This window comes from Anabrus simplex, chromosome 13 (genome assembly GCF_040414725.1).
Source record: "Anabrus simplex isolate iqAnaSimp1 chromosome 13, ASM4041472v1, whole genome shotgun sequence".
In the NCBI taxonomy this organism is placed as follows: Eukaryota; Metazoa; Arthropoda; class Insecta; order Orthoptera; family Tettigoniidae; genus Anabrus; species Anabrus simplex.
In genome coordinates, this window is record NC_090277.1 from 70,950,568 (window position 1) to 70,977,241 (window position 26,674).

The following is a 26,674-nucleotide window of genomic DNA, read 5'->3' on the forward strand; positions in this document are numbered from 1 at the left end:
GAGAATGAGACACCATAAAAATCCTGACCACCAGGCGGGCTTTTGCAGGGACTGCGGTGGTTGCATATTCACTTGGCTACAGTATTGGTAGTTAAGCTACACAGAGTCTGCAGTGAAGCTTGTGGACGATGCTGGATGAAGTGCAGTCATGACGATCAGACTTGTTGGTGATGTTGCTGCTTGTATGCACATATCAGGTCTTACAGGGGTTGTGTCCACATGGGGTCGGGGCTTCTACAATTCATGGTGGGTGCCTGGAATGTGACTGTGGGGCATTGTTTGGAAAAATATCACAGGTGTGGGGTGAGGATGAGTAAAGACTGAATGCTTGTTTTATAAAATGACTCATATCACGGAGACAAGGAGGTAAGTGGTTATGAAGGGGACTAGATTTGGCCTGGGGACAGAGTTCATGGCTCCAGATATTTGGCAGTCAACCAACTGCCGGACATGTCCCACAGAGAAGCGAAGAGTGTGATATAACTATTCTGATGTATGCAGCGGAAACTTGGGTAATGAGGCAGAGAGCCGTGACTAGGATACAGGCAAGTGAAATGAAATTTGTGAAAAGCAGAATGGGAGAGACAAGAATGGATAGGATGAGAAATGAGAAGGTTACAGATATAGTAATAGAAGAGCCACTATAGAACAAGATAGAGGCATCTAAACTTTGATGGTAGGGGCACACAAAGAGAATTACGGAAGAAAGAATGCCCAGGAGGATGCATGAAATGGAGATAACAGGAAAACAACCAAGAGGAAGACCAAGAGACAGGTAGATAAAAGGAGTGAAAGAGTGTGTACAGAGAAGAGGAGAAGACTGGGGAAGAGTGAAGAGGGAGAAGTGGTGGGAAGACAAGACGAGATTGAGAGGCAGACTTGGCCAAGAGCTGGAAACTGCATATGATAACGAACCCCTAGAAACAAAGGTTTTCCTCAGGTTACCATAGGAGGCACAGGCTTTAGGGGTTGAACAAATCCCTTTGCTGTGGATGGCAAGGCAGAATCGTAGTACCATATTTACTCGCATATAACTTGCTATCACATACACCACGCATACCCAATTTTCCTTTTCAGTGGAATCATAAGAGAAATATAATGCCCATATATAACTCAGGTAACTTGGTCTTTGGCTGTCAATATAAAAGCGAGCACGAAGTCCAACAGTCTGGCCTTGTTTGAATGAAAGGCAGGTAGGTACTTATAGTACTGCATATTATATTCAATAGAGCTATGTTAATATTCAGTGAACAGTTTCTACTACACAAGTACTGAAAGTAGGCCTAGTAATTTCATTTTCTTTTGCCCAATGAAATGAGAGATAACTGGAACACTACCTACATTTATACATTTGTAAATATTAAAGAATATGTTACAGAATGTAATTAAACACAATATAAATATTATAGGAAAGTGTAGTGCATTATCACTTTTAAAAGTATGTAGGTTTAGATCAATTTCCATGTCCCAGGTTCTTGCATAATTTCGCACCCTGATTTTTTAACTTGAATTTTCAGAGGAAAAATGCTGTATATATGCAAGTAAATAGGGGTGCTGTAGTGAAAGTACTGTTGAGGGCTGGTGGGTTTGATGTGTACAGATGTATTGATTCTGTCAAGGAAAATGAGAGACGTAGGGGATATCTGCCAAATGAAATGGACACTGGCAATGCAGATCTGGTTCATGGTGCCACAAGAAAAACCAGGGACTGGAGAGGCTCAGTAGCAAGGAAGAGGTTGACACAGAAGGGAGCCATCCCTGGTCCCTTAACAGTGCCACAAATCTTGTGGAATAATTGTCAATCCATGTTTTTATTTTGTGTACCGCCAGCCTATCTACCTGCCTTTTATTCAAACAAGGGCAGACTGTTGGACTTTGTACTCGCTTTTATATTGACAGCCAAAGACCACATTACATGAGTTATATATGGGCATTATAATTCCACTGCACTGCATAACAAAAGCCTGAATTCAATTCCAAACCCCTCTGTCGTGCTCACATGGGGTGAGGGTATATGACGCTGTGAGCCTTGAGCAGACCCCCGTAGTGCTGGCAATGCTCTACCTCATAAGACACAGTCATCACACCACATACACTCGCGTAATGATCTTGGCAAGGAACAACTAACTCCATGACCAAGGATGCTGCACATAAAGAAATAAAGACTGCATTTCACGTGCCTGGACAAATATAACTTTCAACGATGTAAAACTGACAACAATGTACATGGTAGCGATCATTTTGACATTTCTTTGCTAAAAGTTGTTAAATGAAAATCAGACAGAAACAAACAGACAATCATCACACTGAATTTGTAGAGATAGTGTAGGGAATTCCTGTTTTAAGAAGCAGAACAAGAAAATCAGCTCATCATAAAATTAACAAAAAGGAAAGAAAGTACCTGAAGAATGAAAGCTTCAAAGTTAAGAAAAGAACATGGAAGATTCTCTAACCCCCGCAAAATTTAACTGAGGAAGTTGAAACAGATAAAAATGAGAAGCCAGCTAAAGTACAAAGTACATGGAAGCAAAGTTCCATTCAGATGGCTTCAGAAACAGACTTGCATACTTTATCCATTGGAGGTTGTAGGGATATTAATGGTGGAAGGAAATGGAGCTCAATTTTGTCATTTTAATTCATTGAAGACCCTTGTGGAATGAAATGCCCATGATATTTAAAATTTCACAAAATATTAGTGCCACTCATACTTGGCCAATATTCAACTTGAGATAATATTTTACAAAAACATTTTTTTGCTTTTTAAGTTGCACGGACGCAGATAGGTCTTCTGGCAACGATGGGGCGGGAAAGAGCTAGGTGTGGACAGAAAATGACTGTGGCCCCAGCATTTGCCTGCTGTGAAAATGGGAAACTGCTGTAAACCATCCTGAGGGCTACTGACAGTGCAGCCACTCGCTCGGTAGTTATGCTTTACTTATACCAAGACTAAGAACCTCCTTGTCTACTTCGTGAAACAAAAACTGAACCTCGCCCTTGCTCTTTAATATACATTTGTCCACTGCACATACTGTGTTATCATTTACACTGTTTCTAAAACCAAAAAGTTCTCTCTTCCATGGCCAGATGTTAATACACCTCCCTGTATTAACCAGCCACAAAATCTCTATGCTAACTGGAAATTTTCAGTCGGGAAGAAAAGAGAACGTATACTTACTTCATCTTGAAGGTCTTACACCCGATGGCCTCGCACAGTAGCTGATGTCCAAGACAGATGCCGAATATAGGTTTGTTCTTCTCTTGAGCGATCACATTTTTGATGTTCTGCACAGTCTTGTTACAAACAGTAGGATCACCAGGTCCATTGCTCAAGAACAATCCATCAAACTCCTCAGAGTCCAGTGGGTGGTCCCAGGGTACCAGATCCACTCTTGCCCCACGGCGGAGAAAACAACGGATTTGGTTGTATTTAAGGCCACAGTCCACGGCACAGATCCGTGGGTTGCCATCAGGATTGTAAGTCACAGGAGCCTGCAACATTATACACTAAACTGTGAGCGACTACTAAATACTGTAAGATGAGCCGATTCCAATCAGGTGGTGTGAAACAAGAAACATGCAGCTGATCATTCTTGTGAACCGTTCACTATTTTGTCTTTAATAATGGTATGTTGTAGTATGCAATACCAACGAATGTCACTGTCAACGTGTTCCACACAACAGTAATGATCTAACTTATGAAACTTTTGGAAGCAAAGTGCCCATCTACTCTTCGAGAACTTGCTCCATAGTACATTTGCATATTTGATCGGCGACTTCTTCATAATTTTTGGATCTATCGACGGGCAGTGCTATTCCCTAAAATTATACAGTGTCTCATAATCTGCAATTGAACTCTTCAAGAATTTGCTCAGTACTATATTTGGATACGCATTTGATTATGGACTTCTCCCGTACAGTGCTCTCTAACGCTTATGTCTTACTAACATTCATGACTGACATGCAGTATCCCTAAAATTGTACAGTGACTTATAAACTGCAGCTGATAAATACCTGTGGTACAGTGCTTCATATACTGCATCTGACAGTATCATCTAAACTTCATATTTTTACCTGTGCATCTTTTAACGCACAGTACTCCCAAAAGATTTTAGTGCTTCACTATCAGCAACTACAGAATTCTTTATACTTTGCAATTTATTTATCTGTGCATTGTTTTACGCCTATTTGTGATCGACTGATGATGACCAAAAATACTGGTCGAAATCGGTACCAATTTTAATTAAACAGGAAAGTAAACTTACATTTCTTATTTTAACAGTATTGAAAGGTTGAACCATTTTATACTTTCTTTTAACTTATTAGTGAACTCACTTTAATATGGAACAATATGAAATTCTTATCTCTTAACGTCAGAGGTTTCTCACGAAGTTTTCGTCTGTAATTATGATAAAGACAAATAGAGCTTCACTTACGATACATTTGTGTTACAACTGATATTTCTTTATAGCTGTAATATTACAGTAACGTAAATAAATACACATAGGCATCATAAAACTGCGTTAAACTAATTTTATCCTACCTTTTGTTTAAAAATTAAATCTAGAATTATTAAATAAATAAAATAATTTACTTTTCTCATTTTAGTGTCAAAGGTTGTTTATATGTGCACCAAGTTTATTTTCAGTTTAATTAATTAATTAATTTAATTACCACGGTGGTTCATGTTTGTGGGTTACTGTAGTCACATCCTAGTTCGTGAACCATGGGCAACGGCTGAGTAGCCTAGTAAGTGGTCCTGAGAGTCGGGATACCAGTTGCTATGGAATGGGAGTGTGCATCTCGGACATATTCTGAGTCGTGGCCCTCCTTGTGCTCAGGCGGCTAGGACTATACAATTCACCAGTGGTCCATAACCCGTTATAGGAGACATCTTCACTTGGACTATGTGGAAGTAGGGTAGCATCCTGCTTCATGAATTTACCGAGCTCAGAACATTTTAAGCAAGCCTCGGACCTATGGGAGTAACGGAGTCCCACTCCCATTTGACAGGCGAGGGACTCCTTGGAACCAACTTGGCAAACGAAATGGAATTCGATGGGGAGCTATCAATATTAATGGGGCTTATGGAAGAAAGAAAGTAGAACTGGCTGAGTCAGCAAAGAGGATGCATCTGGATGTGCTAGGAGTAAGTGATATTCGGGTAAGGGGAGATAACGAAGAAGAGATAGAAGATTATAAAATGTACTTGATGGGTGTTAGAAAGGGAAGGGCAGAGTTTGGGATAGGGCTCTTTATCAGGAATACTATTGCACGCAACATAGTTTCTGTTAGGCACGTAAATGAGCGAATGATGTGGGTAGATTTGGCAGTTGGAGGAATTAGGACAAGAATTGTGTCCGTGTATTCACCATGTGACGGTGCAGATGAGGATCAAGTTGAAAAGTTTTTGAAGCATTGAGTGACATCGTGGTCAGGGTCAACAGCAAGGATCAAGGTGTCGTAAAGCTAATGCAGTGAACTTGCAGTTGCGATCAGCAGTATTCTGTAAGAAGGAAGTCAGCTCGCAGACGAAACTATCTTTACATCGGTCTGTTTTCAGACCAACTTTGCTTAATGGGAGCGAAAGCTGGGTGGACTCAGGATATCTTATTCATAAGTTAGAAGTAACAGACATGAAAGTAGCAAGAATGATTGCAGGTACAAACAAGTGGGAACAATGGCAGGATGGTACTCGGAATGAGAAGATAAAGGCTAATTTAGGAATGAACTCGATGGATGAAGCTGTTCGCATAAACCGGCTTCGGTGTTGGGGTCATGTGAGGCGAATGGAGGAGGATAGGTTACCTAGGAGAATAATGGACTCTGCTATGGAGGGTAAGACTCAGTTTCTAACGATTTAAAGATAAGAGATATAGAACTAAATGAGGCCACAACACTAGTTGCAAATAGAGGATTGTGGCGACGTTTAGTAAATTCACAGAGGCTTGCAGACTGAACGCTGAAAGGCACAACAGTCTATAATGATAATATATGTATGTATGTATGTTAATTACCGCGTATGTTAGTAATGTATGTACTTTTCAGGGTATTACATTTTACATGTGTTTTGCTGCAGCTGTTCTCACGTGGTAGAATGCTGGTAACACAGGCCGATCATTAGTGATGTGGTTTGGGAACTCTCAATTTAGTGGTTCAGCTGTTCTGAGCATGAGGTTAACAACTAGTGCCAGGTCCAGCTGTCATCATGGAATCTATATTATACTGAACATGATTTCCAAAGATTAAGTAATATAACAGTCATAGAGAGGTTTATTTCCATGAGTGTAGTTAAGTACCTTGACTGAAACTTCTTGAACTAGATTGCGCTTGTTGGGATCTTCGAAAGCAGGCAGAGCTGAGAACACAACCGAAGAAGTGGTGACGATCTTGCCAAGGATGGTACCTCTCTCGCGGATCTTCTTGGTCAGCATGCGAGTGTCTATGTTGCAGATGCCAGGTACCCCGTGCTCCGTCATCCATTGTGCCAGCGTCTTCACCTGCCGCCAGTGACTAGGAGTATCGCAGAGTTCTCCAACCACAAGTCCAGCTGCCCAGATGCGGTGGGATTCAAACCATCTGAAAGTTAATTAACAGATAAGGTATGATGTACAGTGAAGCTTCAATTGCTGAGAACTGAACAACATCTAGATCACCAGCATAATAATAATAATAATCATAATAATAATAATAATAATAATCCTGCCCAGTGTATGGGACGCAGAGCTGACTGCGACCAGGTGGGTCCTCAGGTGGCGGATAGTGGGCATCCCTCCAGATATGGAGGGCAGCTGCGATATAAGCAGGGAAACCTGTCCCGGACCAACAGCGGCATTGCCACCAGGATGTGGTGGGACTATGGAGGGCACCATAGTCTCTAAAAAATGCCACATAAATCCAGTGACGGCAATGTGACAAGGCGAGTGAGTGCCGCCTAAAAAGCACTCTGCCATTCCCGTGGCGTCTGTTCCCCATGTTAGGGGCGGCCTGGAAAACTTCTTGGTGCAGCGAACCAAGTCGTAGCAGATGGAAATGCACATTTTTTGAAGCACAAGCTCTAAACAAGTATCAGTCATGAAAGCTGCAATGAGTAACTCATATCCTCGTGGTGGCGAAGCTACCGAAGCTGGGCATTCGGATCCGGGGGTCCAGTAGCATTGCGGAAGTCAAGACCAGTCGGAGGGTCTTAGAATCCCAAAGACAAATCACAAATGTAAACACAGAACGTTCATAGGGACACTGAATGTAAACTCGATGTTGAAAATAGGGAAACAAATGGAACTGACTAAAATGATGGATGAACAAGAGATGAAAATATTAGCTATACAAGAAACAAGATACCGAGACGAAAATACAGTACAAACACACAACTACAGGATTTATAAAGGTAAACCAGCAGAGAAAATACAAAACACTAAAGGTCTTTGGATGTTTGGAACAGCATTTGTAGTACACAATTCACTAGCAGACAAGATAACGGAATTCAAATCCACCTCACCAAGGATGTCAACACTAACTTTCAAAAACAAGAACAAGAAATACACAATAATAAATGCACATGCACCAATAAATAAGGACAACCAACAAAATCCACAGAAAGTAGAAAAATTTTGGGAAGGTCTGGAAGAAATCCTAGGAAATACTCCAGAGAAAAATGTTGTAATTCTGCTAGGAGACTTCAATGCACAAATTGGAAGGAATGAAACATCAAGAACCACAGGAAAATTCACGGCTCACAGCAAGACAAACATGAATGGTAAGAGGTTGATAGAGTTGTGTGAAAAATTCAATTTGAACATCATGACCACCAAGTTCCAGAAGAAGCCAAAGAAACAAACAACATGGATATCACCTAACAAATTATTGGGCGAATTTCAGATTGACCATGTTGCAATCAGTTATGAAAACTCCAGAGAAATTCAAGATGTACATGTAGCTAGAGGAGCAAACTTCGACTCTGACCACTATCTGACAAAAATTAAGATGAAATTAACACCAGAAAGGAGAAAAAGTAGTGGTACAAAAATTACAAGATACAGAATAGAAGATCTGAAGTTCAATCAGCAGACTGTGAATGAATACCAGAACAGGGTAAATAAGATTCAAAGTCACAGTTGGACTGAGATGGCAACATCAATACAACAAGCAGCGGAACAAACAATCCTACGAAGTAAAAAGAAGAAACATCCGTGGTGGAATGAAGTTTGCGAAGAAGCACTACAAAGAAGGGCTCAGACATGGAAGAAATGGAACTCAACTAAGAAACCAGAAGACTGGGAGGCATTCAAAGCACAAAGGAAAACAACAGCTAAAACCATAAGAGGTGAACGGAAACATTATGACACACAACAACTAAAGAAACTAGAAGAAGATTTCGTGAAAAACAATACACGTAATTTCTACCAGACATTCAGGAGGAACTTAACAAGATACAAACCGCCAACCCTATGCTTCAAAGATGACGAAGGAAATCTAATCACTGGAAATGAACAGAATTGCCAACACCTTGCAAATTATTTCCAGAAACTACTGAACTGTAAAAAACCTGAGGAAACTTTAATGTTTGAGAAACCCAAGAATCAGACACCGGACTCAGAACCACCTAATAAAGAAGAAATCAGGGGAATAATAACAGGACTGAAGAACAATAAGACGTCAGGTGAAGATTCAATAGTTGCAGAGTTATTGAAATATGCCGGAGAACACTTAGTGACTCAGCTAGAAGCACTGTTTGAGGAGATTTGGCAGACAGAGAGCATCCCAAAGGAATGGACGACATCATTAATACACCCGCTGCACAAAAAAGGAGACAGAACAAACGTTAACAATTACAGAGGAATATCATTGCCACCAGTTGCCTCTAAAATTCTATCCAAGGCACTACAAAACAGGACTGAAGGGATAATAGAAAAAGAACTTGGTGAATACCAGGCAGGATTCCGGAAAGGGAGATCATGCAGCGAGCAAATTTTCAACCTAATTTCCATAATACAACTACGTGCACTCACAGCCAAAAATCTAGTGATTGTATTTGTGGATTTTAAGAAAGCCTACGATTCAGTCGACAGAGCAACCTTGATAAGCACGTTAGAAGAGTTTGGGATAGATAAAAAAACTAGAAAATTAATCAAAGAAACCATCACTGACACTACATCACAGGTTAAGTTTATGGGTATGTTGTCAAAACCATTCAAGATCGAAACAGGTGTCCGACAAGGGGACGGGATGTCACCACTCCTGTTTAATGTTATACTTGAAAAAGTGGTCAGAGAATGGAGGAAGAGACTGACGGAATTAGGGGTGGAAAATGGAATATCACTGGGAAGATCTGGAGTCAAAATTGACTGTCTAGCATTCGCAGATGATATGGCAATACTGGCAGAAGACACTGAAACAGCCAAGGTACAAATTGAAACACTTCAAGAGACTGCTGTAAAGACGGGACTTCAGATATCCTTCGAAAAGACGGAATTAATGATTCAGGACAAAAAGGATCTGACACAAAATATTGTCACCAAATATGGAACAATTAAAAGAGTACAGAAGTTTAAATATCTAGGGGAATGGATAACCCCAACAGGACTACCAGGAATAGCATTACAGGAAAGGGCAAGAAAGATGGAAGCAGCATACCAGTTATGTCGAAATGTCTACAATAAAAAATCAGTTTCATTCACTGCAAAAATCAGACATTACAACACTGTCATCAAACCAGAAAGTCTATATGCGATCGAATGTATTCCACTGAACAGGAAGGGCTTACTAGAAAAACATTGAAAAGACAGAAAGGAAGATCTTGAGGAAGATACTAGGGCCCAGGAAAGTGGGTCAAGAATTTAGACTGCGACCAAATGAGGAACTATACAAAAGGACCGAAAAAATCACAACATCCTTCAAGAAGAGAAGACTCTGCTTCTACGGACACATTAAAAGAATGCCACCAGAGAGAACAGCCAAGCGAATTCTGGAATACATGGAGAACAGGAAGAGACAAACTAGCTGGCTTAAAAGGGTCAAGGAGGATATGGAGGAAAATAATATATCACAGCAGGTAGTATACAACAGACAGGAATACAGAAAAATCATCAACAAAATTAAGGGATTCCAAGATCAAAGTAGCAAAAAACGGACCGGCAACAACTGGTCACGAGAACGTAAAGAAGCCCACTCCGAAAGGATGAAGAAGTACTGGGCCGATCGAAAGAGGAAGAACCGTAAATGAATGATGCTTAACGTGGTCCATAGTAGACCCATTCAAAAACAAGAAGAATAATAATAATGCTACTGAGACCATGACATTTGGCAAAAGAGCTTTTATTCAGCTGGAAAAGGAGAAAGGAAATATATGGGGTACCAAAAACAGGGTGAAATATGGGTGTATAAATCAAGGCACATGCTTAATGGGAAATAACTGGATGAAGGAAGTTATCGAGGATTGGAAGGCAATTGGCATAATGGATGAATGTTGACTAATGACTATGCACGATAGACCTGTTTACCAAAAGCTTGTCAAAAGTCACAAATGGACCAATACTAAGATCAAGACGCAAATCACAGAAGCAGAGATAAAAAGGAATGACAGAATGAAGAAGTATTGGGAAGAACAAAAACATGCTGAACAAGTCACTCGAGATCCTAAGGGTCGAAACGAATAAATAGATAAATTAATACATAAATAAATAAATAATAATAATGTAACTGTGTGCTTGCAGTCGGGAGGTGGTGGGTTCAAACTCCACTCTCGGTAGCACTGAAGATGGTTTTCTGTGGTTTCCCATTTCCATATCAGGCAAATGCAGCCCCAGTACTAGCCGTGACATACCCCTCTCAAGTGGTGCCATCTAGGCAGCCTGCCTACTGTGCTGTTATCTAGGAACAAACGCATAATTCCACTGGAAGAGATACTATGGCAGAGGATTTAATTTTGTTGGCTGAAAGATGTCGACTGCTAGATGCCGACCATCTTTGAATCTACTTGAACTGCTGGCAGCCACAACATTTAAAGTGGCTGTATTTGTATAGACGTACACATTAAATTCATTATTCTTTCTGTTTCATGCAATAAAACCGGCCTTAATTACAATAATCTTTTTATAATACATGTATTAACAGTACCGTACAGGTTGTGTGATGGCAGTGTTTAACCAATGGGAATAATTTGTGGTGTTGTGGCAATAGACTATGTTGGCTGAAATGTGGCTCCAGATTCCTGTTAAAAATTAATATTTAATGAAATAAAGTTAAATGGTCAAAAAAAATAGGGCACCTAAATAACAATGAAAATGGAACTGCATTCAAACAGAAATTGTATTGTAATGATGCAATATTAAATATTTTTCTCTCTGTTGTAGTCCCAGGAAAGAGGAGGTTAAAAGGAGGAAAGAAAACTATTGCACCATGTAGTGATCAGGTGAAACTATGTCAGTCATTTAATCCAAAGAGTAATTTTGTAATGTCGTTTCACAGATTATAAGCACTATCTCCATAATATTTAGGGAACAATTTGCTACAATATACCAGATGTAGGCCTATATAAAAATGTAAACAAACGAAACCTACAACTATAAACCATAAACACAATTTATATCAAAAATACTAATACTTCAGACTACACCATCGCATGTTAAGGCAATAAATTTTGCACCTGTCTCATGGAGTTCCCTCAAATACTGAAGTACTAAATTTACTTTACACTGGCTAGTAACCAATTGGTATCCTCCATGAATCATTAATGCCAGTGCTTGTGTTGCTATTGGGACATCATCATCATCATAATCTTCAAGCCCACAGCTTCAGCTTCATCAAAATACATTTTTTGCTTAATTGCCATTTCATCAAACATTAGACATAAATGTAAGTTATTTTTGTAAGCAGCCTTCTTCTCAAATGCTTGCTCAGTAAAACCAGAGTCTCCATTTGCTTTAGATGCCCATTTTCTGATCGTACTTCAGTTAGGAAGAGAAATATACTCATAATTTATAATTTAACTGTGCAGTTTTGACAAGTAAAACTTTAAAATGAGAGAGAATTTCTTAACATCAACCGTATTTAAAATTCTTCTTCTTTCCCTGCAAGAGATTTGCAATGAATTCTCCATAAGGATCTCTAATTATGGGCTCCCCTACGGTGCACAACTTCTTGGACAACCCTCTCATAGTTTGTTCATATGCTATTTTTTAATGCTTTTGTTTTAACTTTTTGTTTGGCTAATTTTAGTTTCCTTTGCAGTGCATAACACTTGGATTCCAAATGTTCAACTGTTTTTTGCCATCTTATGGGAAGAATCCCCCTAGGGTCACTTGTAAGAGAATCCAATATGTCATTATTACTTTCTTCTGACTCTAAAGACACATATTCAATACTATAATTCAGATTAGTTTTTTTTTACTCGTGACCTCCTTGTGGTGGCTGATAGTTTCCTCATATGTGAAGGGAAGTCAAACTTCAAACAGGCAATATGCTAAAAGTTAAATTCATTCATAAAGTAAGAGTTTAATTTCCAATTTTCACATCTCTATTTTGCATGTTAGGCCCTATATACTGGAGGAGATAAGCATCTTTCCCCTAATCAGAGCTTATTTTGCTGTACTCTAATAACAATTTTTACCTGAAATCTGAAGATATAAAGTGAACATAATCTACTTGCATTAGTCAGCACCCAATGACCTCTCCTTACAGCAATCAACCATTTCCTTAACAAAGTGTATTGTTCAAAGGAAACCTTGAAGAAAAATGATGTGTCATAAATAGAATGGCCTATGGGATAAGAAATTGGGTTTAGACCTATACTAAAATAACTTGCAAATAATTGTTCAAACACAGGATCCATTTGTAATGTTAATCCCTTTCTGATCGCGACTGCTGCAGTTAAATGCTGTGCATGGCATGGGCATCTTGATGAAGAAAAACGCGTATTATTACAAATTTATAATGTTCATCTTCTTTCCAACCAAACGGCCGCCAGATCTGCTGTATTTGTTTCATTACAAGTCCTATGATTATTAATTGTAACAGTGCTAGTTTTAAATAAGACTATTTTTGTAACAAAATTAAACATATCTACTCATGAACTGATAATACGGCTAAGTTAAAGTGACATGCGGCTTGGCCAGTCTCAAAGTGTCAAATTCCCTTGCCTGCAACTGTCATGGCGGCCATAGTTCACTGAGTTTCAGTCAGGCGAGCTGCAACGAGTACGTTTAGCAGTCTATATCTTTCATGTCGTAGGCATCACCAGAGATATTTAACGTGCTGAAAACATGAGAGAGTGCAAAAGATTTTTGACCGTCCTCTAAAAACCGACTATCTCTGCTGATGATATAGATGTTGATTCCCATAGGGAATCTGAAATATTTGTCCTGAATGAGCAAATTTATAATACCAATATAAATGGTCCGTTATTGGACATTGGACATTATAGGTGTGCTAGGTACCAACTGATGAGCCCACCCTAGCACACGAGGGCGAAACACTGGCAACCAAGAATGAGCTAGCTGGAAAATTTATAATGTCCAATAACGGACCATTTATATTGGTATTATCTCTGCTGAGGTTGAACCAGCCAACTTGTGATCATGAATCGGGCATTCTACCACTGTTTCACCACGGCAGACCTCTCTGAGCAGGTGTGATGATGATGATGATGATGATGATGATGATGATGATGATGATGATGATGATAATAATAATAATAATAATAGGAGCTCCAAAAAAAATCACTAAAAGAGTGACTCACATTCCACTTGAGTTCAAATCAGGAGCTTTATGAAAGTCAAGAAAATAACAACTGTACTACGAAGAAATGGAGACTAGCTTTCTAAGGACATACAAAGTAAGACACTAGCCCTACAAGCTCTGAGGCATCGAAGAGGGAGAAATACACTAAAGATCAGTCTTTAGACAGAAAATTGTGAGAATTAGGGATGCAGCCGAGAAGCAATTTACCGAGCAAAGAAGGACAAAATAATCGTGATGTTCATGAAAGAGTGAAGTATCAAAAACGTATCGAAGCCCAATTTGTTGGAAGTTACTTCACTAACCATTAGACGGGGAAGTCTAATTACTGTATGAGTATGATCTAAAGACAGCCAAGGTGGGGGTTTAAGAACTTCAAAATAACGGTGATTAACGATACAACAACAGAGGTCACTCAAATTTTACATCACTTTTTTTTTTCTAATAATGAACACCACAATAAAAAAAGGCAGTAAGACTTACTTGGGAAGATTATGTTCATCCTTGTCATCATCAGGAACTCCGTAGTTTCCGATAAGAGGGTATGTGAGGACCAGAATCTGGGCGTGATACGATGGATCTGTTAGGGACTCGGGGTATCCCACCATTCCAGTCTGGAAAACTGATACAAAACATGTAAACTTAAAGAGAAGCCACAACAAAGAACTTTATTTCACACAAACTCAACATACAGTGCTTTTCTATAAAATGTATTTACGTATTATTCCCTCAATCTTTAAAGATATTTCTTTGTAGAGCTTTCCATCCTTTGTGGTCTTCTGCTAAAAGGGTTGCTTGTATGAGGAATTTACATAGCTGTTATTCTGTGCAATCATCACCCAAAATGTTAAACTCTGGCAATCTACTTATTAACCCTAGGACTGGCAGTGTTAAATCTTGTGGTGGCAGGCATATTTGATAGCTTTTACTTGTCTAAGTAAAACACAAAATATCTAAAAGGTATGAAATAAATCTGCGAAGTTTTATATATCTACAGCTAATACATTGAGGATTGCCGTGTTGACACGAAATTACATAAATATTTTGACTAGAACAGGTACAGTCTATTCAAAAATACGGATTCCCAAATTCAAAATAATAATAATAATAATAATAATAATAATAATAATAACAATAACAACAGCATTTTTGATCATATGTCACAAACAGAGCTATACGAATTGTTAATAATGAACCTGTAATGCACTAGGAGGCGTGACCTTACACCACTTGTTGACATAGGTTACTGTATTGCAGGTTCGTCATCACTTTCCGAGATATATATATATGTATATATACTTTTGTTTATTTTTTTATTTTTTTATTTTTTTTTGCTTTACGTCGCATCGACACAGATAGGTCTTATGGCGACGATGGGACAGGAAAGGCCTAGGAATGGGAAGGAAGCGGCCGTGGTCTTAAGGTACAGCCCCAGCATTTGCCTGGAATGAAAATGGGGAAACCACGGAAAACCATCTTCAGGGCTGCCGACAGTGGGTTTCGAACCCACAATCTCCTGGATGCAAGTTCTCAACCGCGCGCCCAAATTGCCCGGTCTTTCCGATATTTGATGGGGAAAAAATTGCTGATACAAACTCCTAATCCGACTCAGAATCTGTTCGTTCATTCTTTAAATATTCAAAGTCAGATCCGTCACTTGCATCTTCCAACAAATTTCGCCATACTTAATCACTAATTTTCAATGATGAAGATGCCACATTTAGACACACACACTGTACTAAATTTTATACAGTATTATCAATCAAATAATACGTATACGTTAGATAAGTAAATAACTAACGCCAAACGGAAATCTACGAAGTAGTAAAATGAAATAGAATAGGAAAGCAGAGCCTGACGGTTTGTTTACAAACATTACAGCAACAGATGGTCGGAAAACTGCACTCATTTATTTTCGTGAATTTGCGCCCAAAGAGGTTGTAACTATGAATGAAACTGAACTCACGGTTGCTGTGGACATTGAGAACGACAAAAAAGTAGACTATCATGAAATCTGTTGAAGAATGGAGCAAATTATCTAATGAAATACGAACATGTCGAATATTCGACAAAGCCACAACAGCAGAGAACAAAGTGCCGAATATTAGACAGTTGCCGGTTCTAGGATTAAAAGAGTTTACTAAAAACAGGTTTGTCAAATCCGTCCGTCCGTTCTACTGGACCGATTAGCTTCATTTACTTTATTCTTTCCGGAATTACTAAAAAAAGTACCTGCCGGTAAATCGTGAGACATTGATAGGCCTCTGAGTGTTCAGCCAACTCTGAGTATCATAAAATCATATAATTAATGATCACTCCAATAATCGCAGGCGAAGATTTACCCTAACCAGCAATGCATTCTATACTAATTAGCAGGTTGCTAAGCGACTAACACTTCATGAATATGCTGATATACGTGATTTTCATCCCTAGTATTGACATTGCATGCAGTCATGTAACCAAGTGTGATTACTACTTGTCAACCCAGAGAGTATACACTTCCTCCCTGCTAGATACTCTCCGATTCCTTGACCTTTCCCAGCTTCCAAATATATTCAACAGATGGCAGAGCGTTCCTAATAACTTACATGCTGCTAAGAGAAAAACATCTATGTACAAACCACTGAACTATAGGTGATGAAAACAGACCTCGTCATGACATACGCCTTTAAAGGCCGGTCTCCACTGATCAACATTTCACTAACATGTTAAATTTACCATGTTACAATTGATTGTGATTGTGTCTTTCAAGTGACTTCGCATGTTAACTCAGAATGTTGAGGTTCACTTTTAACATGTTGGCGTGTTTTGCGCTCCAAGTGGAAAACATGTCAAGTCAACCACTCTGAGTGTTACCAAAATGTTGGCGACTACTGTGTGTGAGTCTGTGATATCCGTAGTAGATAATGGTGTAAGATGCAGTGAAAAATGTGGCAAATGCAGAAGAGTAGTTAAAAATGGGATTCTGTGTCGTAAGTGTGATGAATGGTACCATTTTCGTTGTGCAAATATTGTAAATAGGACTGATATTGAAGAAACTGAGTGGCTGTGTCCCGAGTGTAAACAAACTGATAGTGAGGCAGAACAACAAGAAAGAGAGACTTACGAAACTATAATTAAGATTTTAGGAGTGCTACAAGAGGACTTATGCGCCCTGAAATAAGAAAATGAATGCTTAAAGGACAGAATAAAGAAACTGGAAGATAAAGAAGACATTGGAGAAGAAAGATCGCCGTGGACGGAAGTGACGCGTGGCCATTTTAGGCCTAATGTTAAACACTTTACAATGGCGAAAAATGAAAGTATCCTCCTATTCAATACATCATATATTTCGTCATTAGACGGAGTAAACAAGTTCCAGACATGTTTCGGCTCGTTTGAGCCATCTTCAGTGAAAAAATTAGGGGGGTTGGAATAATTTACATAATATGAGTTGAAAAAATGCTAAAAAACATAATGAAAGCGCAAATGAAAAAACAAACAAAAGAGAGCCTAGACGGAAAAAAAATAGCACAAATATACAATATTTACATCAATATGCAGAGCAAAAAACAACTTATTGCAACAAAATTCAGTGAAACAGGAGTTAATTTGAAATAATAATTGATACTAAAAAACTGCGTTAACCTAAGAAACAAGGGAATGAGAAAACAAATGATGCAGATGGAAATGAATAATGGTAGCACATGGTGAGGTTGTGGACCTCATAGTTTACAAATTATTAGTTTATAAAAACGACAAAACAGTTTGAAATCGCTGTCAAAATCCTAGTGGAAACCCATCACATCAAAATGGTCAGGAGGAGAGCGGGAGCAAACATTTTGAGAGAAACCAAGCCTGAATTAACCTGCAGGCGAAAAGCCTGTGATAAGGAGAAAAAACACCTTAAATTTAAGGCTTCAGAAATAGCAGCATTCTTAATATCTTCTCAAACTAGCGGTCCCTTTCTTCATTATTGTTTCATAATGTTGGCTGGGGCGACGGTTTCCACTAGATTACTACAATTTACTATGCATCTGTCTTCTACCTAACACAGCTTCTCATATTTTTTATATGCGGCCCTTCCGACCCCTCTACAATAAGGCAAAACACCAGCCAACATTATGAAACAATAATGAAGAAAGGGACCGCTAGTTTGAGAAGATATTAAGAATGCTGCTATTTCTGAAGCCTTAAATTTAAGGTGTTTTTTCTCCTTATCACAGGCTTTTCGCCTGCAGGTTAATTCAGGCTTGGTTTCTCTCAAAATGTTTGCTCCCGCTCTCCTCCTGACCATTTTGATGTGATGGTTTTCCACTAGGATTTTGACAGCGATTTCAAACTGTTTTGTCGTTTTTATAAACTAATAATTTGTAAACTATGAGGTCCACAACCTCACCATGTGCTACCATTATTCATTTCCATCTGCATCATTTGTTTTCTCATTCCCTTGTTTCTTAGGTTAACGCAGTTTTTTAGTATCAATTATTATTTCAAATTAACTCCTGTTTCACTGAATTTTGTTGCAATAAGTTGTTTTTTGCTCTGCATATTGATGTAAATATTGTATATTTGTGCTATTTCGTTTCCGTCTAGGCTCTCTTTTGTTTGTTTTTTCATTTGCGCTTTCATTATGTTTTTTAGCATTTTTTCAACTCATATTATGTAAATTATTCCAACCCCCCTAATTTTTTCACTGAAGATGGCTCAAACGAGCCGAAACATGTCTGAACTTGTTTACTCCGTCTAATGACGGAATATATGATGTATTGAATAGGAGGATACTTTCATTTTTCGCCATTGTAAAGTGAAAACCGTCAATACGGAATGATTCTAATATCTTGTAATAACTAATGTTAAACATATGGGGGAAACTACGTACAACTTAAAACCGAGAAAAAACTCTTTGCAGTGCCAAAATAGATTTCAGTTATTGCAGCAAGTTCCAGAAGAAGACACACCAAGTTTTCCAAATAATTTTAAATCAAGTGGAGGTAAGAAAACCAACCGAAAGTCAAGATCGCCAAAGATTCATCTCTACGCAGGCAGTCAAGGGCGGGGTATGGCAGAAGGCATCAAGGATGAGCTGCAGAATCCAGAGACTGAGGTTTTAGGACTAATAAAACCTGGTGCCAAAACTGAAGACGTCCTTTCAAGTTGTGATCCTGTGTCAGAGAAGGACAATTATGTGGTTATTGTGAGTGGTACAAATGACAATGCTGCAAATGAAGGTGAGGAACTAATTACGACTCTCAGAGGTAAGATTTCCAAACTACCTGACTCAAAAGTAATTGTAGTCAATGTGCCACCCAGGTATGACCTTTTAGAGGACTCATGTGTGAACAAAGCTGTACATGATGTAAATATAAAAATCAAGAGATTATGTAAGAGTTTTAGAAATGTCTATGTAGTAGATACCTACTTTAGGTCTTGGCAGGCAAATGTTCACTAGACATGGGTTACATCTAAATGGTAATGGAAAAGCAACTCTCTGTAGACAAATTGCTACAATTATCAACAGAGATTTGCAAACTAATCGGTACTTGAGAAAACCCATACCACTAAACTGGCACATACAGGGAAACTTGCCAGAAAACCCAGACCCTTAAATCAAGATCTATGTACAAGGATCTGGGTTCCAGGGAAGTTCTCAACTCATGAGTCAAACGTTACCCAATTGCAACAGTCAAGTTTTAGGGAGGAAGGAGGTCTGAGATTGCTCTTGGTAAACTGTCAGAGTGTAGTAAATAAACAATTAAAATTCGATACATTGATGGAATCTTATGAGACGGATGTGGTGATAGGAGTGGAATCGTGGTTGAGAGAAGGGGTGGGTAATACAGAAGCATTTCCAGAAGGGTATACAGTCTATCGTAGAGACCGAGGAGATAAAAAAGGAGGAGGGGTATTTATTCTGGTGAAGGAAACTTATTGTTCGCATGAATGGTTTACTGATGAAAGGGATGAAATATTAGGGATAAAATTAGTTTGTGATAATATGAAGGAGGTGGGAATTATAGGAACATATAGGCCTGGAAGAGAGGAAAGAGATATGGAAATATTTGAGAAAATAATAGATTATACTCATAAAAACAATAATGATACGGTAATAATTGGGGGAGATCTAAACTTGCCTGAAGTTGAATGGAATGGAGCTGCAAGTGAAGCCCATGAACAGAAACTGGCAAATAAGTTAATTTGGGAGGGAGGATTTACACAAGTAGTACAAGAACCAACTCGTCTCAATAACTTGCTAGATGTATTCTTGGTTAAACCATGGGAAATTGTTGATAAAACTGAGGTAATTGAAGGAATAGGTGACCATAAGGCTGTAATAATGGATGTTGGATTCGTACCAAAAATGCTTAATAAGAGGGTCACAAAAGACAAGAAATTATACAGAAAAACTAAAGTTGATGAATTTGGGACTTGCCTTAAATCACAATTCAGTTGTTGGATAAGTGAAGGGAATAATGTGGATACACTTTGGGCTAAATTTAAAGGAATAATTTGGGAAGGAGAGAAGAGATTTGTACCTGTTAAGAAGGGTAAAATGACCTCAGACCCTGTTTATTACACAAGGGAAATAAGAAAATTAAAAAGAAAATGTAGAATAGTAACCAGAAAAATCAAAGAAGGTAGGGAGAATAGAGAAACTAGAAAACAACTAATGAGGGAACTGAATAGAGTGAAAAAGGAAGCAAAAGAGAATTATATGAATGGCATTCTTCAAGAGGGTAATGACCACAAAGGGAAATGGAAAAAGCTGTATTCATATATTAGGAATCAAAAAGGAAAAGGAATCCAAATTCCTACAATGGTGGGAGAAGGGGGTGAACACTATTTAACAGATACTGAGAAAGCAAACCTCTTTAGTAGGGAATTCCGAGATTCAGTAGAAGATTGTCAGGACTTGGAAACCGTAACAGAAGATAGAGAGGGAGAGACACAGAGGGAAACAAGAAGCTTCTCATTCACAAATGAAGATATTTTCAGAGAAATCCAACTGCTTCAGCAAGGAAAAGCAGCAGGAAGTGATCAAATTACTGGGGAGGTATTAAAGACAATGGGGTGGTATATAGTGCCTTATTTAAAATTTCTCTTTGACTATGTCATAAATAATAGTGTGATACCAAAGGAATGGAAGGAATCTATAATAATACCAATTTATAAAGGAAAGGGTGATAAAAGGAAACCAGAGAACTACAGACCAATCAGCCTGACCAGTATAGTTTGTAAAATACTGGAGAGTTTAATAGCAAAGTACATCAGAGGGATATGTGATGATAAAAATTGGTTCATGAGGAGCCAGTATGGATTTAGAAAGAAATTTTCTTGCGAGGCACAACTGGTGGGATTTCAGCAGGACATATCAGATCAGTTAGATTCAGGAGGCCAGTTAGATTGCATAGCCATAGATCTTTCCAAAGCCTTTGATAGAGTGGAACATGGAATATTATTAAAGAAATTGGAGGGAATAGGATTGGACGTAAGGGTTACACGTTGGATAAAAACATTTCTAAATTCGAGGGTTCAGAAAGTCAAAGTAGGAAATAATGTATCTCAGGAAGAGAAATTTTGGAAGGGAATTGCACAGGGTAGTATAATCGGTCCGTTACTTTTCTTAATATACGCAAATGACTTAGGGAACAATATAACATCGAAAATAAGATTGTATGCAGATGACATAATTGTTTATAGGGAAATAAATAATATTGAGGATTGTTCAGAATTACAAAGCGACCTTGACAGTATCCAGGAATGGGTTGAAGAAAATAATATGAAGATTAATGGAGCCAAATCAACTGTTACAACTTTTACAAACGGGAGCTTTAAAACTGAATTTGAATATACTTTGGATGAGGTAGTTATCCCAAAAGATGGCAAGTGCAAATACTTAGGTGTGAGATTTGAAAGTAATTTGCACTGGAAGGGTCATGTTGATGACGTTGTTGGGAAAGCATACAGATCGTTACATGTCATAATGAGGCTACTTAAAGGATGCAACAAAGAATTAAAAGAAAAATGTTACTTAAGTATGGTTCGTCCATTATTGGAATATGCAAACAGTGTTTGGGATCCTCACCAAGAATACCTAATAAAAGAACTAGATGGTGTGCAGAGGAAAGCAGCAAGGTTTGTAACAGGGGATTTCAGGAGAAAGAGTAGTGTATCAGAAATGTTAAAGGAACTTGGGTGGGAAACCTTAAGTAAGAGAAGGGAGAAAAGTAGACTTATAGGATTATATAGAGCCTATACAGGAGAAGAAGCATGGGGAGATATCCGTGAGAGGCTTCGGTTGGAAAATAATTATATTGGTAGAACTGACCACAAGTACAAAATTAGAAGGAATTTTAGCAGAAGCAATTGGGGTAAATTTTCTTTCATTGGGAAGGGCGTGAAGGAGTGGAACAGTTTACCAGGGGTAGTGTTTGATCCTTTTCCAAAATCTGTGCAGATATTCAAGAAGAGAATAAACAACAACAGAGATAATAAATTAAATGTTAGAGGGCATTCGACCAGTGCAGGATATTGTAAATAATAAATGTGTGTGATTAAATTAATTCCATCCCCTGGTCTAAGGAGTTTGGACAGCCCAAGTAGGGGACTGCCTGTAGGGGTGAAGTACAGTGGGGACTTCGAGAGCCCTGGGACCGCTACGGTAGCTGTGAAGGCCCTTCTGGAACTCTGAAAAGTGGTGGCAAAAGGGGCTCTGGTTAAGACGCAGCAGGTCGTTATGCTACTTAGGTTCCAAAATGGGTAAAATATAAATATGTAAATAAATTCAATGTTAATTTTAATCTTATACCAGTTGTATAGTATTATTAGAAGTAATTTTACATACCGTACTGTATATGAGTTGACTATGTTTGTAAGATATTATAAAAACAATATCAATTTATTAAGGATGATGTGTGTGTTTAATAGAAAAAATTATTAGCGTAAATTGTATAATATTGTATTCTAGGAAAATTTTCTTTGTCTCCTGTTAATTTAAAATTTAGTGCTTGAGAATAATGTATTTTAGTGTACCATTTGCCACCGAGGTAGACACCTCATTTGCAAATAAAGAGATTTTGATTTTGATTTGATTTTTTTTTTAAATTTATTGTCCGCGAGATATCGGCACAGCTTCGGCAACTTCCTTGCTGTTTCCATGTCAACAGACATGCTTCTCGTGAAGTAGGATTCCTATAGTTAGAACACTCCGCAACACTCATTCTCTTTGTTATAAGCTAGAGTACAGTACCGGTACCGGTACGCGTACGTGTGTCGTTCTCTCTGCACTATACCTACTAAAATTTATAGTCAGAAATGGAGTGGAGCAAGGAGATTACTCTGGACTTAATGATATAATAGAAAGGCCTTATTTCTGGGATGTCTCATCAAAGGAATACAGAGATAAAGCTCAGAAAGCCGACAGTTTCCAGGAACTCTAAATTGTCTATAAATGTTCCCGAGAGTGCAACGAAAAATACCTAGCGTCCCTACGCTCCCAGTACAGTCGAAAATTGCAAAAAAAAAAAAAAAATCAGAAAAGTCGGGGGCGGGAGCAGACGAAGTTTATACTTCAAAGTGGTTTGCTTTTGAAGCAATGGGCAGGATGAGAGGAGGAAATGTGCATTTCTAATCATAACAAGAAGCAACAGTGGCAATAACAAAGGCCAAATCCTCTTCATCTGAGTCCACTGTTCTTGTGGCCTTGTTTTATTTAATTCTGTCGCGTAAACCCAGCCAGCATCGTGGAGTATCGAAAGAAGTTTCTCTACCTTTCGAAAATCCGACTTTCTGCCGAGTATGAACCCGCGATGTTGGGGTTCTACCTCTAAAAAGCAATGCCTGTGCATAGTCAACTTTAGCAAAAACAATGTACAACACGAAATACTAGTAGTCTGCTAAAAATTAACGCACCTGTTTCCGCACAACTACTAAAAGTATTTAAACAAGTACAAACTGGAAAGTTGAAAACGTAAGATACTTGGAACCCACAACTTGCCAATTCTGTACGCAGACGTGATGCCATTCGACAGATCGGCCATCATTCAAGAACGTGCAATGGAGCAGCACTGTTTAGAACAATCTCTATCGCTACAGCGATTCCTAATGATTTTAACCTATTTCTACAATCTTAGATGTGAAGCCTGGGAGACTGATTACCTCGGATCGAGTAGGGGTATTTCAGTCGCCTTGACAAAGAATATATCGTCGTTGCCGGGAAAAAACTTCCTATGTGCAAAATAACAAATTTTTCAGGAGAGACAAAAAACTATTTCATATAATAATACTTAACTTCATAATAATCGAAGTAATCTAGTTCCCTTCTGTACCTGTCTTTTTATAACCCTGTACTGTTTAACTGGAGTAATATCAATTATTTCACCAGATATTTAATTTTTGTTCATTACGTTGACACATAGGAGGTTATGGTTTCCACGAAATTACACATAGGAGATTTTGCTTTAAGAATGAAGCTTTTATTATATTGAAGTTTTACTCAAACACATGAATCATTACAGTTTATTCAGCTGAATTTTATTACATCAATTGTTCCTAATTGTATTTTATTAAATGTATACTGTGCAAATTGATCACTGTCCTCTTCTGGGAACTTTTCACTTGTCCGGCTTTACAGAGAGATCATCATAGAAAGAGTGGTGGTCATGCTCAATTACCTGCTTCAGTTCCTGCAAATGAGTGAACTTAGATATTGTGACTGGCAATTGTGCAGTGTACAAACTGCGTGGTTCACCCATTGGAAAACTCATTCTCCTCCTTTGTGGAAGTTCTTCCCACTCTGCTGTGTGTTCCAATTTGTAATTTATTCTTCCATCAGGTAAGTACTGCAGTTGGCGGATATCTGTCACTACAGGGTCGCCAGATTTTCTTCCAGGCCGTAATGATGGGAGGTTTGATTTATGCTCAAAATCCTTAAAGAAACTGAAGTCGACACTTTTCACATTGTATGGTTTCGTGGGTCTGGCTTGCCTCATTCTTGCTATATAATCCATGGGCGAATTCATTGGTGGAGAGAAGTAGTGCTCTAGAGTGGCATGGACACTATCACATTCCATCATAGTGTGCCCCTTTTCCAGATACAGTTGTTCCACGGTGATGTTCTTAGATCTAGCGGCATTACTTAAGGCGCTGGCTAAAACCTTATTCCTATTCTGATAATTACAGCCATCAGAAATTAAGGTAACCTTATTGGTTGGAGGTGGCAAATTTTCAATAAAATTAACTATGCATGATGTAAATTCATTTGCACTTTCACCACCATTGCCCTCGTGCCATACATAAAGTGTAACATCACCGTTTCTTAGATCATAAATTGTGAAATTGTGTACTTGAAGTTTCTGTCTGTAGCATGTCTTGGATGCTAGCAACTTAGGACACACAAGAACACTTTGAAGATCCATTGTTACCACAACATGATAATCAGTACTGGCCTCCTTAGCTTTATTCTTCGCTTCCCGAGCTTCGTCTTTCCTTAGGAGGTGTTTTTGATATTCTTCTTCTTCTACTTGACCAACTTTATATGCACAGCAAATGTCGCACTGGTCTTTTTTAGGCAGATGAATATCAATTTTGTCTTCTTCCAACGTATCCATGAAAAGGGTTCTACAGCTCGGAGATTTGTTGTTTTCGTCACACCATTCCTTGCAGACTGAAAACATATGTAATTTTGATCGAAAAGTTGGCTCAACGTATATCTTTTTCGTGGACTTTCGACAATAATGGCTGGGAACTTTAGGTAAAACTCCAAACCACTCACGAATTGTCTTCTTGTCTTCAATTTTCTTTTTCTTCTTGATGGACATAGGTACATCCTGCTTTTCGTGGGCACGTTTCTTCAATGGACTGCTTCGGGCATCGGTGTCTGAATTATCTGCTCTCTTACCAGTAGAAGTTGAAATATGTTCGACGTCCTTTACATGTGTCCATCTCTTGTAACTGTTCTCACCAATTCCCAAAGTGTTTATGAAAAATGTTCGGCAAACACGCACACTTTCTCCGTCAGGTTTAGTTAAATGTATATCATGGCCTACGTTCTTTCTTTTGATGTTGCCTGCTGTTTCTTTGCGCCACCTGAGAACATTCCTAGTGGTGACAAGCCCTCTGATGTATGCCTTCTTTTCAGCCCAGGATGGAATCTGCCAGAAATCTTTGAACAATTGACATCGGTGCTCCTCGTTGATTGTACCGCAAAGGAATGTCTTCTGTGTCTTCTTTATAAGTTCTTTATGTTTGCATCTGTTACCTAATTTTCTTGCCTGTTTTGTGATTACTTTAGCCTTTTGCTGTAAGCATAAGTAAGGCTTGCCAAAGATTCTATTTGAACGGGATTTTTCCTTTGCTTTGTGGTTGAGTCTCTTCTCTGCGCTTACATTTCGTATATCAGGATTACCAACAGACATTTCGGAATGATCCAGCGCCTCACTCACAGTTTTCGTACCTTCGTTAGACGTATCTTCGGTCTACGGTGTGCCTCTATTTTTATGAGAGTTCAGTATATTTTGGAGATCATCTTCTTCTAAATTCCACTTAATGGAAGACATGTCATGTAGATCTTCTAAATCTGAAATAAATGATTTAATATTAGAACACAGTTTTTATCCTTCGTGTAGCTCCATTTGTCAACGTCACAGATTTTACACTAATTGCTTTGTACTCGTATTAGTCACAATTTTATGTTTAAGTAGAAGGCTTGTAAAACTTCAAACATACCTATTATATGACAGGCGATTTCCATTGCCTCCACATTTCTTGCTGTGCTGGTAGAGTCATTATCAGACATCGCCGCTATGGATGCAGTAAATTCTTCTAGATGGAAGGGAAATGAGGATGATTTTGTAGATAAATTTTAGAGGCCACATGACTATTTGTTTACCAATAATGCAACATTCATATTGAACATAGTTTCTATGATATCCATGTGTTTCAAGTTGGTATTGTAATTCATACG

At 38.5% G+C, this 26,674-nt stretch overlaps 1 protein-coding gene across 2 annotated transcripts in view; it reads right to left on the reverse strand.

Annotated features, from left to right (window-relative positions):
• Nucleotides 1-26,674, reverse strand: part of r (carbamoyl-phosphate synthetase 2, aspartate transcarbamylase, and dihydroorotase rudimentary) — a 394,723-nt gene that overhangs the window by 311,560 nt on the left and 56,489 nt on the right. For both annotated transcript variants that reach the window (XM_067157339.2, XM_067157338.2), the window contains exons 2-4: nt 14,215-14,353; nt 6,297-6,576; nt 3,176-3,489 (exon numbers count right to left, since the gene is read on the reverse strand). In XM_067157339.2, coding sequence (XP_067013440.2) covers nt 3,176-3,489; nt 6,297-6,576; nt 14,215-14,353 — 733 coding nt within the window. The remainder of the gene's footprint in view (nt 1-3,175; nt 3,490-6,296; nt 6,577-14,214; nt 14,354-26,674) is intronic.